The sequence below is a fragment of the Pseudophryne corroboree genome, chromosome 2 (genome assembly GCF_028390025.1).
Source record: "Pseudophryne corroboree isolate aPseCor3 chromosome 2, aPseCor3.hap2, whole genome shotgun sequence".
Lineage (NCBI taxonomy): Eukaryota > Metazoa > Chordata > Amphibia > Anura > Myobatrachidae > Pseudophryne > Pseudophryne corroboree.
Genome location: NC_086445.1, coordinates 596,792,776 through 596,807,544, shown reverse-complemented (window position 1 = coordinate 596,807,544; position 14,769 = coordinate 596,792,776). Strand labels below are relative to the sequence as shown.

Sequence of the window (14,769 nt, the reverse complement as noted above, 5' to 3'; positions counted from 1 at the left end):
CTACATGTCTGAGAGACAGCGTTAGTTGAGAAAAGGTGTACATTGCAGGGTATATTGTACGAGTGAGATAGATAGATAGATAGATAGATAGATAGATAGATAGATATGTCCAGTGCAGCATTATTGTACATAATTTCTGCATTGCCTATGACTCTGTGTGCCTGTATCTGCTGTGTGGTTTCACTTTCAGTGTTTGCCAGATATAACTGTCACTATATTCTGTACCCTGGGCTAGGTGCGTTTGGGTCAAACAACATAGTTGTGCACAGAGTTTATCTATATTCTATATTCCTATATAAGCATATTACTCCTGTGTTACAGTCACATTATACCCTATCGTTTTATTCCACAGGTTATTGTATTTGTCTGGCTGTATAATCGTACTGTGTAAGTCCAATTGTTTACATTGTGCAATGTCTCACAAATAGAGCAGCAAATCTACGGAAGCTTCTGCATGATGCAGAGCATGCTCCGCGAATTTATCAGAGGGGGAATTATTGCATGAGGGTCTCTGTATGGTATCCGGTCAGGTCGACATTAACTAGGTCAACAATGTCTAGGTCGACCACTATTGGTCGACAGTAACTAGGTCGATAGGGGCTCTAGGTCGACATGTTCTAGGTCAACAGGTCAAAAGGTTGACATGAGGTTTTCTTTATTATTATTTTTTGAACTTTTTCATAAATTATGATTCACGTGGACTACGATTGGGAACTGCGAGGGGACACGGTGAACTAATTGGGGTTCCCGGTCACTGTACAGTGAAAACGACACCAAAAAACATTAAAAAAACCTCATGTCTACCTAGAAACCCTTTCGACCTAGAAACCCTGTCGACCTAGAATCCCTGACGACTTAGTTACTGTTGACCAATAGTGGTCGACCTAGACACTGTCGACCTAGTTACGGTCGACCTAGAGACCAGATACTGTGTCATGCAATAATTCCCCTTCTGATAAATTTGTGGAGGATGCTGGTGGTCGACCTTCCATACCACACCCCTCTGTACAGCGTGCCATGCACCTCCCAGTCTGCAGCCCCTGCACTTAGTCAGGAGCCTCCATGGGCCGTGTTCACTACTCTGCTGGGTACTCTAGTGCAGCCTCTTGTGACCCCTATGGGGTCGCCTGTGCCATTACCACCACAAATTGTGCCTATGGTTCATCTGCCTTGGGCGGAAAATTTGTCTAACCAACTGCAACAACTAAACCAGTCCCTGGTTAGACAGAAATCCACCTCAGGTCACTCCCGTGCCCCTGGTCCCTCTAAGGACCAGGGGCATGGGAGTCCTCCTCACAGTCTACAAACCTCTCTGATGTCTCATCTGAAGAGGAGGGGTGCATACAGTCCTGTCGGACACTGAATCCTGTGTTACTGACAAGGAATCTCCCTTATTGATAGATGTCCCTGCCCTGGTGGTTGCTCTTAAGCATATACTGCAAATCACAGATGAGGAGGATTCCACTACTGTGGCAAAGAAAACTGATAAGTTTAAACAGCAGAAGGTGGTTAAAATTCTATTACCCCATTCTGATAATCTAGTGGACATCAAACGGAAACCCTGGTCTAATCCAGGGAGGAAATTCCCTATTCCCAAACGGGCATTGGCTCGCTACCCTCACCCTGCAGAATTGTGTAACAAATGGGAGACTCCGCCACCAGTGAATTCTCATGTCACCTGCCTAGTGGTGTCATCCACTCTGCCTGTCACCACTGTCACCTCACTGAGGGAGCCGACAGATAAGCGTGTTGAGGAATGCCTGAAATCTGTATATTCCCTTACAGGGGCTATTCATAGACCCACTATAACTGCCTCTTGGGCTGCAAAAGGTATTGAAATGTGGGTTCAGGCATTAGAGGAAGAGTTGCCTGCGAATATCTCTGAAAATGCCAGACAATACCTGTCTCATATTACCACCGCTTATTACATTCAAGAAGCGTCCTCTGAGGTGGGAGTATTGGCAGCCAAGGCGCCGACTACGTCTGTCCTGGCGCGCCGCATACTGTGGTTGAGGTTGTGGAAAGTGGACTTGGACTCCAAGAAGACTTTGGAAGTCCTCTCCTTCACTGGGGACATTTTGTTTGGGGAAGACCTAAATGAAATTGTGTCTGAACTGGCAGCTGCTAAGACAGCTTTTCTATTCACTACTAATGCTTCTCAGAAGGCAAAAAGTACCACTTTTCATTCCTGTTGGCCTCAAGGGAAAGCGAAAGGTCAGACATACCCTAGACAATCTCACGTTTCCAAAACCTCCAAGCCCAAGGCGAAGTAGACTTGGGCAGCTGTCAGACTGCTGCCAAACATGACAAACCTGCTGCATGATGGGGTGGGCTTCCCCCTGGGGGACCCCAGGGTGGGAGGCTGACTTCTACAGTTCACTCAGGTCTGGCTCACAACTGCTTCAGGTGCTTGGGTACTGGTAGTTGTCTCTCATGGGTATGCTTTCTCATTCAAGAGACGTTCCCCTCACCAGTTCTACACAATGGCTCTCCCGTCAGATCCATTGAAAGCGCAGGCTCTACAAATGGTTGTAAGTTCCCTCCTGGGCACGGGAGTGGTTGTGCCAGTTCCTCACCCCCAGAGGGGCAGAGGTTATTACTCAACCCTGTTTCTGGTGCCGAAACACAATGGGTCCTACAGGCCTATACTCAACCTCAAATCTTTGAACAAGTTTGTGAGAGTGTCCAGGTTTCGTAAGGAAACTCTGCGCTCAATAGTGCTGGCTATGGAACCCAGAGACTATATGGTATCCCTGGATATACAGGATGCATATCTACATATTCCTATTGCCATCTCGCATCAGCAGTTCCTGCTGATGGCTATTGGTGACCTTCACTACTAATTCCGGGCTCTGCCATTTGTACTGGCTATGGCTCCTCAGATCTTCACCAAGGTCATGGCCATTTTGACGGCCCACCTCCGTTGTCAGGGAATCAGAATCCTCCCATACTTGGATGAACTACTGATTCTGGCAAGTTCACACAAAGTCATTCTCAGTCATCTACAACTGATGGTGACTTTCCAGAAAACACACAGGTGGCTAATAAATTGGAAAAAGTCCTTGCTGGTTCCAGCTCAGAGCACCTAGGGGCACTCTTGACACAGTCAGAGACTGTTCCTGTCTCCAGACAAAGTCCTGAAGCTCCAGGACAAGACAAGACGCTTCCTTCATCGCCCCAGAGTGTTGATACACTCGGCGATGCAAGTACTTGGCCTGATGGTGTCGTCCTTCGCCATAGTAGAGTACGCTCAACTTCACTCTCGTCCTCTGCAACGGCTGATCCTCTCCAAGTGGGACAGCCTACCTCATCGGATAAGATACCAAATGGCCTCTTTAACTCATGGTCACATGCTGTTGTTTCCTCCAATCCACTGCGCTACAGAACTCTGCCTAATTGACTAACCAATGCCTGCATCCCAGCAGGTATAAATATCCTGTTTCAGAGCTGGAGGATTGTCAGTGCTTCAGTTGTCATCCCAGTGATACTAGTCTCTCCTCATTGTGGTTGTTCCTGTCTTCAATACTCCACTAGAGACTCGCACCAGTTCTACTCCTCATGGTGCAGCCTGACTCCGCAGTGTCTCATCATTGCACCCTACGTTTGGCAGATTACTAAACACCGGCTTCCAGCATATCAGCTTCCAGCGGTGGCCTGTCTCTGTTCTACATCGATGCCCTGCCATCGTTCTCCAGTAGTCTGCGATCCCAAGCATCACCTGTGATATTTCTTCACTCTCTAGCTACATTAGTGCACTCCAGCACTTCCACCACAGCTATTCGGTTGGGCCAGTCCCATCTGGTAAAACCCGGCAGTTTACAAAACAGTCACCAGCTTCTGCATTACCTCAGCTGGTCAGTTCCTGTTTCCAATCCGCTTCTTAGCGCATAGGTGTTGGTAAAGGACATACCACCTCCAGGTCCTTTAAGACTGTCTCCTGATTGTACCACACCTAGGGACTTCCTAATGCACTTCTAGGAACTGTGACTTGTTAATCCTTGTATACCATACTGCAAACTGCCACTACACCTGTTGAGCTGTGTTCTTAATAAAACCCGTTGAACATATCTTCAGTTGTCGTGGTCACGCCTTCGGGCACTGGTATTGCAGGTTCACACGCATGTTCAGGAGTCCTATCTTACCTCCCAGGTTTAAGTACCCCTCAGCCCCTACAACTGAGGCTTCTCATAGTCAGCACCAGCCTGTAGTTGTGACAGTAAGCACTGACCAAATGGATCCGGTCGGAGATCAAGTCCAAGCGACCAGGCCGATGCAAGAACTGGCAGCCCGTCTTGAACATCAGGAGGCTGCCCAAGGCCATGTTGTCTGCTGTCTCCAGGACCTCTCTTCCCGGCTGGATGGAATTCAAGCGACCCTCCGAGGGTCAGGGGCGTCCAGTGTGCCAACTGCAGTACCTATGGTGGTGTCCCCATCCACCACGCCCATTGCTGCTCCACGTCTTCACTTGCCGACACCTGCTAAATTTGACAGGTCCCCAAAAGCCAGCAGGGGATTCCTAAACCAGTGTGAGATTCACTTTGAGTTGCAACCTGGCAGTTTTCCTACAGACCGCACCAAAGTTGCCTACATTATCTCCCTTCTCAGTGGCTCTGCCCTCGACTGGGCTTCACCCCTATGGTGACTTTGTGGCAACTTTTAGGAGCATCTTCGACGAGCCAGGTCGTGTGACATCCGCCTCTTCTGAAATCCTCCGGTTACGTCAGGGGACACGAACTGTCGGACAGTATTTAGTTAAATTTCAGACTTTGGCTTCCGAAATTTCCTGGAACGATGATGCTCTTTATGCAGCCTTTTGGCAAGGCTTATCTGAACGTATTAAGGATGAGCTTGCTACCAGAGACTTACCTTCCAAGTTGAACAAGCTCATATCACTCTTCACTAAAGTTGACCTACGGTTCCGTAAAAGGGCTAATGAGCGAGGCAGGTCAAACTCTTCTAAGACTTCTATTCCTCCTCCTCGTCAGCCATCTCCGCCCAAGGACGAACCTATGCAGATAGGTCACTCTCGTTTGTCTCCAGGAGAACGTAGAAGACGCCTCTCTAAACGACTCTGCCTGTATTGTTCTGCACCTTCCCATGTCATCAAAAATTGTCCGGAGCGTCCGGGAAACTCCAAGGCTCCACCCCGTGGACGCACATATCCATTGTCATTACTTGAGACTCATTCCATGGAAGAATACATTAGGAAAAATCTAGCGAAGGGATTTATCCAGCCCTCTTCCTCTCCAGCTGGCGCAGGCTTCTTCTTCGTGAAGATGAAGGATGGTGGCATGCGGCCTTGCATTGATTATCGGGGCCTGAACGACATCACGGTGAAAAACCGGTACCCTCTGCCGCTTATCACCGAGTTATTTGACCGTGTCAGTGGGGCTACTATATTCACAAAGCTAGATTTGAGGGGTGCCTATAACCTCATTCGAATCCGGAAGGGTGACGAGTGGAAGACCGCATTTAACACTCGTGACGGACATTATGAGTACCTCGTCCTGCCTTTCGGACTCAGCAACGCTCCAGCTGTGTTCCAGCACTTCGTGAACGAGATCTTCAGGGATATTCTCTATCGTCATGTGGTGGTCTATCTCGATGACATTCTCATCTTTACAAATGATCTGGAGGAACATCGATTCTGGGTAAAGGAGGTCCTGTCCCGTTCTCGTACCAACCGCCTTTTCTGCAAGTTGGAAAAATGCATCTTTGAAGTTAAATCCATCCCGTTCCTGGGGTACATTGTATCCGGTTCCGGTCTGGAGATGGATCCTGAGAAACTTCAAGCTATCCGAGATTGGCCGATTCCTGTAACCCTCAAGGGTATCCAGAGATTCTTAGGATTTGCCAATTATTACAGGAAATTTAATCAAGACTTTTCCACTATTGTTGCCCCTCTTACTGCCCTCACCAAAAAGGGAGCCAATCCTTCCAAATGGTCAGATGAAGCTACCCAAGCCTTACATCTGTTGAAACAAAGATTCGTCTCTGCTCCGGTTTTGAAACAGCCAGATACCAGTTCGCCCTTCATCCTTGAGGTGGATGTCTCTTCCGTTGGAGTGGGCGCAGTTCTGTCTCAAAGAGCTAATGACGGTTATCTACATCCCTGTGGCTTCTTCTCACGAAAGTTCTCTCCTGCCGAGCGTAACTACGCCATTGGCTATCAAGAACTTCTGGCTATCAAACTCGCTTTGGAAGAGTGGAGATATTTGTTAGAAGGAGCTTCTCACACCATCACCATTATGACGGATCACAAGAATCTCCTGTATCTAAAAGGCGCTCAATGTCTTAACCCTCGCCAAGCCAGGTGGGCACTTTTCTTTTCCAGATTTGACTTCAAACTATAGTTTTGTCCAGGGTCACAGAATCGTAAGGCTGATGCCCTTTCCCACTCCTGGGAGTAAGAAAATGAGTCTGAGTCTACTGACAAGCATTATATTATTGATCCAGTGGTGTTCTCCGCAGTGAGGATGGACTCTATGCCCCCACCAGGAAAAGTTTCGTTAAAACGGCTCTCAGAAGGAAGCTCTTGCATTGGGCACATTCCTCTCGCTTCGCCGGACACGCGGGCATACAAAAGACCTTAGAATTCATTTCCAGATCATACTGGTAGCCGACCCTAAAGAAGGACATCGCTGAGTTTGTGGCCTCCTGCCCAAAATGTGCCCAACACAAAGTACCCCGCCAGTCACCCGCTGGGCAACTGGTTCCTTTATCTGTTCCTCATCATCCGTGGACTCATCTATCTATGGATTTCGTCACAGCTCTTCCTGTGTGTAACAAATTCAACACCATCTGGGTGGTAGTTGACCGGTTCACCAAGATGGCTCATTTCATTCCTCTCACAGGTCTCCCGTCAGCTTCCAAGTTGGCTCAAGTCTTCATCCAAGAGATCTTCAGATTACACGGTCTCCCTGAGGAGATAATTTCCGACAAAGGTGTTCAGTTTGTAGCCATGTTCCGGCTGAGTCTTTGCCAGGCTCTCCAAGTCAAGTTGAACTTTTCTACAGCCTATCACCCTCAAACTAATGGGCAAACTGAGAGGTGAATCAGGACTTGGAGGCCTTCCTCCGTATCTATGTCTCCTCTTCCCAAGATGATTGGGTTCAGCTCCTCCCATGGGCTGAATTTTACCACAACAATCAGTACCATTCCTCATCTTCCTCCACGCCATTCTTCACCAACTATGGGTCCCACCCAAAAGTTCCAGAATTTCAACCGCTTCCAGCAACATCGGTGCCTGCAGCTAATATCACTCTTCATCAGTTTTCAAATAACTGGAAGAAGGTTCGAGCAGCTCTGTTAAAAGCATCCTCCAGGTACAAGAGATTTGTGGATAAGAAGCGTAGGGCAATCCTGCTCTTAAAGTTGGTGATCGTGTTTGGCTGTCTACAAAGAATCTAAGATTGAGGGTCCCAAGCATGAAATTTCCCCCCCTTCCCCGCTATATTGGACCTTTCCTGATTGGACAAGTCATCAACCCAGTGGCTTACAGACTTCAGCTACCTCCTTTCCTGAAGATTCCCAGGACATTCCATATTTCACTCTTAAAACCAGTTATTCTGAATCGCTTTCATTCAGCGCTTCCCTCTGCTCCCAAGATCCAGACTCAACGTGGTTTTGAGTATGAGGTCGCAAAGATCCTGGATTCACGCCTCCGGTATGGTCATCTTCAATACCTGATCGATTGGAAGGGATATGGTCCTGAGGAACGTTCCTGGATGAACGCATCAGATGTCCATGCTCCAAAATTGGTCCAGAATTTTCATGCCAGATTTCGTCAGAAGCCTAAGAAGTGTCCTGGGGCCACTCCTAAAGGAGGGGGTGCTGTCACGGTTCGGGTAACTGGTCGTCATTTCTTAACAGTCAAGTGTCTTCTGAGGCTGGCTCTGCGTTCCAGGGTCAGGTCCCAGCTGTGTTGCTGATGTATATATTTGCATCGCTTTACTGTTGGCCCGCAGCGTAGTTACAGTGCCCTTCTCAGTATACTTGTCAGGTCCCAGAATGGCGTTCTCATCCCGCCGCGACCGCCGCAGCCGTGCCTGTGCTTTTGGTGTGCAGAGAGCTGGGTGTGACGTCTCATACTCACTACGGTCTCTGTCCCTGTCCCTGTGGCCTTGCTGCGCGGTTGAACAGGTGTGGTGTCTCCTGCCCGCCGCGATCTCCGTTGCCGCCGATCCTGTGCCTTCAGTGTGCAGAGAGCTGGGTATGATGTCTTCTGCCCACTGCGGTCTCTGCCGCTGTCCCTGTGGTCTGGCTGTGCAAATGGATAGTGTGGCGTCTCCTGCCTGCCGCGGCCTCCGCCGCCATTGCTGTTGTATTCCACATGGTTTCCCCCAAGCTGACTTTTTGATGTACATTCCGCATGATTTGGAGGTCAGTTTTGAGGTGCGAACCCAGAGGCGTAGCTAGGGTTTTTGGAGCCCAGGGCAAGATGTAAAATGGCACCCCCCCCCCCAAAAAAAAAAAAAAAAAGAGAAAGCACACAAAAAGAAGCATGAGCGCGCGCCTTCGTCGAAAAAATGGGCATGGCCACACACCAGAAGGGGTGTGGCCACGCTCCAGAAGGGGTGTGGCCACTGAAAATGGCCCACAGTGCCAGTTACATTGCCCCACAGTGCCAGATACAATGCCCCACAGTGCCGGATACATGCCCCACAGTGCCGGATACATGCCCCACAGTGCCAGTTACATTGCCCCACAGTGCCAGTAACATTGCCCCACAGTGCCAGATACAATGCCCCACAGTGCCGGATACATGCCCCACAGTGCCAGGTACATTGCCCCACAGTTCCAGATACATTGCCCCACAGTGCCAGATACATTGCCCCACAGTGCCAGATACATGCCCCACAGTGCCAGATACATGCCCCACAGTGCCAGTTACATGCCCCACAGTGCCAGATACATGCCCCACAGTGCCAGATACATGCCCCACAGTGCCAGGCCCCACTCAGTGCCAGTTACATGCCCCATTTGGTGCCAGATACATGCCCCACTGTGCCCGTGCCCCCCCCCCCCCCCGTTCACTCACCGGCCGCTTATGTGAGGGGAGGAGAGCGCAGCGCCTCTCCTTCCCCTCACTGCTCCGTCCAGGTCTCCCGTCCCGTCTCCGGCGGCTGTGTCTGGCGCCGGTTCGCTAGCCAATCAGAGCTCGCGGACCGGCAGCCAATCAGGAGCCGGTCCGCAAGCTCTGATTGGCTAACGCCAGAGACCGGACACAGCAGCGCTGCTGGCAGCACTGCTAGTGCTGGCAGCGGCGGTGAGGGGAGGGAGAGACGCTGCGCTCTCCTCCCTTCACATTTAGGGTTGACGGGGGCGGGTGGGGCATGATGCCCTGGCCGCCGGCGGCGCCCCCCTCTCCTGGGCCTGCCAAGGCGCCCAGGGCACGTGCCCCACTCGCCCTACCCTAGATACTCCTCTGTGCGAACCTATATACGAAGGAGAAACCTTGATGCTCTGAGGAATTCCTAACTCTAATAGAGGCGTGTGTTTGGGAAGACTGTACATCTGGATTGCTCTACATTTAGTAGCGCTTGTGGACTACTCTATTTTTTCTTGTGTATATGTATGTTTATCAAGAAGTGGTGCTCTTGAGAGTTTTAGTCCAGGGCTGCAACTAAGGCGCAAGTTACCCTTCTCTTCTTTTGCCACTACACCTGTTGAGCTGTGTTCTTAATAAAACCCGTTGAACATATCTTCAGTTGTCGTGGTCACGCCTTCGGGCACTGGTATTGCAGGTCCACACGCATGTTCAGGAGTCCTATCTTACCTCCCAGGTTTAAGTACCCCTCAGCCTCTACAACTGAGGCTTCTCACAGTCAGCACCAGCCCTCAGTTGTGACATTAGGTATGTGTCTGGCCTCCCTCAAGGTTCACATTTCTGCCTTGTCGGTATGGTTTCAGCGCAAGATTGCCTCTATACCTGATGTTCATACATTCACTCTGGGTGTTTACTATTCAGCCTCCCTATGTCCCTCCAGTGGCTCCATGGGACCTGTCTATTGTATTGAAAGCCCTTCAAAAGTCTCCCTTCGAACCTCTTGAATCGGTGGACCTCAAATGGCTCATGGCCAAGGTTCTGTTCTTGCTGGCTATTGCCTCTGCAGGAAGGGTCTCGGACTTAGGCACTTTGTCCTGTTGACCGCCCTTTCTGAATTTCCTCTGTGTCAGGGCGGTTCTCCGAATCAGGCTCGGTTATTTGCCTAAGGTGGTGTCATCTTTTCACCTGAACCAAGAGATTGTGGTCCCGGCCTTTATCTTTTCGGGCTTGTCAGCTAAAGAGCAGTCTTTAGATGTGGTTAGGGCTCTCCGTGTTTATGTGTACAGGACTGCCTCCATTAGACAGTCTGACGCCCTATTTGTCCTGGATTCCACACACGTGGCTGGCCTGTGAGTAAGCAAACCTTGGCCAGATGGATTAGAATGGTGATTGCACATGCTTATGTGCAGGCTGGACTTCCAGCTCCTGCTGCGATTAAGGCCCATTCTGCCCGGTCTGTTGGACCTTCTTGGGCAGCCCGCCGTGGCGCTTCGGCAAAACAATTGTGGAAGGTGGCTACGTGGTCCTCTGTGAACACATTTCTTAGGTTCTATCCCTTAGATACCTTCACCTCCCAGGATGCTACCTTTGGACGCCGGATTCTCATATCCGCTAAGGCACGTCCCCTCCCTTGAGGAACTGCTTTAGGACATCCCTGATGTTCCCCTGTGGAAACCAATGTAACCTGCTGCAGAAAAGGAGAGCTATGGTAGACTTACCATTGTTAACTCTCTTTCTGCAAGGTACATAGCGTTCCACATGGTGCCCACCCTGACGCACCTAGCTTCTTTGGGTTTGTATGGCATTAGTCACTGGTACCGTCTCCTGTCGTGAGATTGTGACTAACATCTGCCTTCTATCTTGCCTGCTCCTGCATTGGAATGGTTATCAAAACTGTGCTCTCTGTGCCTGGAGGCGGGGTTATAGAGGAGGCCCCTATGCATCCTGGGACAGCTAAAGCTTTGCCTGTTGGTGCCTCTGGATCCAGATCCACTCTACACCCTGATGTATCCCTGTGGAACCCAATGTGCCTCGCAGAAAGAGAGTTAACAATGGTAAGTCTACCAAAACTCTCCTTTTTGGGATGCGGTCAAAATCCTGGCAGTCAGAAGACCGACAGTCAGAAGACCAACAGCAGGATCCGGACAGTCAGAATACTGACGGATACCGGAGGTAAGTACTGGGGTTGGGGTAAAGGTTAGGCACTAGAGCGAGGGTTAAGCAGCAGGGGGAGGTTAGAGTTAGGTTGCGGGATGGGGGGGGGATAAGGTTAGGCTGAGGAAGGGGGAGGTTAGGGTTAGGCTGTGGGAAGGTTGGGTTAGGATTAGGGTAGAGTGAAAATACCACGGGATTCTGCCCATTGGGATTCCACAGTCAGTCTCCTATAGGGATCCCGACTGCCGGGATTTCATACCCATCACAGTATTTTAACACTTTTATTTCACAAACTCTATATGCTGTGCAAGTGCTGACACAGTGACACTCTTTCATCCATCTGCACCAATAAGTGGGTTCACCTCTGTTTTATTTGTAAATGATCCTTAGCATTTACCACAGACATGTCTTTAGCCAAATATAGAACAGCCAGTATTTCCACAATTACCTTCCTTTAAATGAATATATTGTAAATACACTGTAAAAATGTCCAATTGCAATACATTATCTTTAAATGTGGCACTAATATAATTTCAACTTTCAGGCTCAGGCACACTAATGCACCTATTATTTTTAAATTAACTCTATCAAGACTGCATGTTAAAAAATACATGCATTGTTGATGTCCAACGTGAGTGATCCATTCAATTATACAGTATGACTAGAAAAATGCATGAAACCTTCAAAATTCAGCATTTGTTTCAAATAATTGAATTAAGGTCTCAGTGTATAGCAAGAATAGAAACCAAATAGGACATACAGTAAGATAAGCAAGCATGAGAGGGAAGACTGTCTACAGCATGGAAGATAACATTTAAAATACACATTCAAAAAGCCATCATAAAGGCATACAGAAATAGTATGCAAAAAGGAAAGAACACCACCAAGGTGGTCTACCTGGCGCTAGATGAGGGGGTTCACCACAGCTGCTAAACAACAAGGGGTTGGTCAGACCCCAAAGATATATACACAGAAAAACACTGTAGCGCTAATGGTCATAATTGAGAATGGAAGGTCATAAAAACAACACTAATTTAATTGAAAGAGCAAAAATTAATATACAACATAATGTGCACTTGATAAAATGAATAATATCCTGTAAATATAAATGAACGTAACTCCCACTAGGTATACTGGGTGAGACCCGCTGCTGTTTGTTTACTCCCACTGAGCGATTGGAAGACTTCTACCTGAACCAAGTCCCACTTTGTTACCATGCCTGGAATCCATCGGATGGAGGACTGTTTATACTGTTAACCAACACAAGCTGCCACCTAACAAGGAACTGCCTTTGCGGACGCTGTTTTCGCTTAATACCTTGCCAATTTTCGGTGGTAATTAATTATACATCTTCAAACTGTGTTGTACTACCCTCCTATGGAACTTTATTGGGACTAATTCTAATGGAACAGGTTATCTGAATCTTCCTATATCTAATACCAGTATACCTAGTGGGAGTTACGTTCATTTATATTTACAGGATATTATTCATTTTATCAAGTGCACATTATGTTGTATATTAATTTTTGCTCTTTTAATTAAATTAGTGTTGTTTTTATGACCTTCCATTCTCATTCATGACCATTAGCGCTACAGTGTTTTTCTGTGTATACAGAAATAGTATACTCCAATGAAGCAAGGGGACTTTAACTGAATTTGGAAATAGATCAGATACTACATTTTGAGTAAAGCCAGAGAAAATGCAGTCAAATGTGCAATTCAGCTGAATGACTGCTGTATTTTTAAAATAATATTAATAATAATAATAATAATAATAATAAATGTTACTAAATAATTTTGAATGCACCTATTTTTCAACTTCAAACAAGCTTTATTAATAACACTGTATTTATGTAAATGGCTAACAAATGAATTGGTATGAGAAGCTCTTACCGTTTAATTTTTGATTCCTTGGCAGTATGTGGCTGGTCCTGGGATGTAGAGTGGATTTCAGGACTGTCACTATATGAGAAAGAGGGAGTATGCCTGTAGTTAGAGGTCTATTTCTTCACATGAGAAAAGCAGTGAAAGCCAGCGTTATATTTTTTATGATCACTGTGCATCCGCTGGTCTCTTTCTGCTTTTGCTAATGCTGGAAGAGATGGTGTTTTTGAGTAAAGGTTTGCTTCTCTCATCTTAATATAGTTTGTGTGTATTGAGATTTATGGAGGATTGGGTAAAAATGCATGATCTACAAGTGGGGCTTCTGTACATGGGTATGGGGAGGGGCAGAGTCAAAATACTGGAATTAAAAGAATAGCATCTTTTTGTCCCCCCTCCCCAGACATCTGCAAATGGGAATAGGACATTGAAAGAAGATATTTGTAGTACTGATGTTTTTCTATTGGTCATAAAACATTGTTTAGTTATAAACATGCGTTCAAGAATACAAATGGTTTCCAATAAACTAGCTTCTTACCATTCCAAGCAAAGAAGAGGGGGCCTAATTCAGACCTGATCGCTCGCTAGGTTTTTTGTACTGCTACGTACAGATAGTCGCCGCCCACAGGGCAGTGTATTTTTGCTGTGCAAGTGTGCGGACGCATGTGTAGCTGAGCTGTACAAACAGATCTTGTGCAGTCTCTGAGTAGCCCAGGACTTTCTTAGCCGCTGCGATCACTTGAGCCTATCTGGGAGGAGAATTGACGTCATGAACCCTCCCTGCAAATGCTTGGACACGCCTGTGTTTTTCCAACCACTCCCAGAAAACGGTCAGTTTCCACTGTCAAAGTCAGAAAAATATCATGCTACACTTTGCCATATATTCACCTCATGCGCGTGCCTGCTGCATGTGCACATTCTCTCCCGTGCGTGCGGATACTCGCAGCCGCGTGATGGCGCCTCGGCCATGCGCTCGAGCGCGTGGTATGTGCATTTACGGTAGAGTTTGTGTGCGTCTAGCGAGCGACTCAATCGCTAGATAATAAATCCATATAGCAGGTTTTATAGGTAATGTTCCCCTTAATGATAACTGTAAGTTTGGTTAATGTGACTTGTTCACGGACTTGGGAATCCCTCTTTGCGTGGTACAAAGGGTCTGATTAAGGTTGAACAGTGGTGTCTGGTACCTAACCGAAGAGTATTTTAATAGCAATAATCCGGTGTTGGTTAGGTAAAGATTAATCGCTCCTGCGTGTAGTTATGGCCATTAGTAGTTTCTGGACATATTCTATATTTGCAGTTCATTATCCATGCGGCGGGAATCCGGAGATTCCCTCCCACCTGAGCTGTTTGAAATAGTCACAGCCCACCTGTTCAAATCCACCTATGACCTTTTGTTATAGTGCAGAGAGACATTCCTGTGTCCAATGAACAATAAGGTTGTAGGGCCCTTTGAAGTACACTGTATGTTGTGTATATAAGGGTCACTGTCCCCAGACCGGCCAGTACTCTCTCTTCAACAGTTATCGCTGATAATTGGAGGACTGGATTCCAGTTGCGCCTGCGAGTGTTCCCCGTATGGTATGTTTCTCTGTTGCCACTTTGTTACCCGTGTAATGTTAGCCATTCATTCTTAGTCTATGTATTTGTATTTGCGATTGTTTACTATTGCGTATATTTCTGTC

General features: G+C 47.6%; 1 protein-coding gene across 2 annotated transcripts in view; it reads right to left on the bottom strand.

Annotated features, from left to right (window-relative positions):
• Positions 1–14,769, bottom strand: part of LOC135038305 (transcription elongation factor A protein 3-like) — a 150,418-nt gene that overhangs the window by 42,598 nt on the left and 93,051 nt on the right. For both annotated transcript variants that reach the window (XM_063954639.1, XM_063954640.1), the window contains one exon: positions 13,097–13,165. In XM_063954639.1, the coding sequence (XP_063810709.1) occupies positions 13,097–13,165 (69 nt within the window). The remainder of the gene's footprint in view (positions 1–13,096; positions 13,166–14,769) is intronic.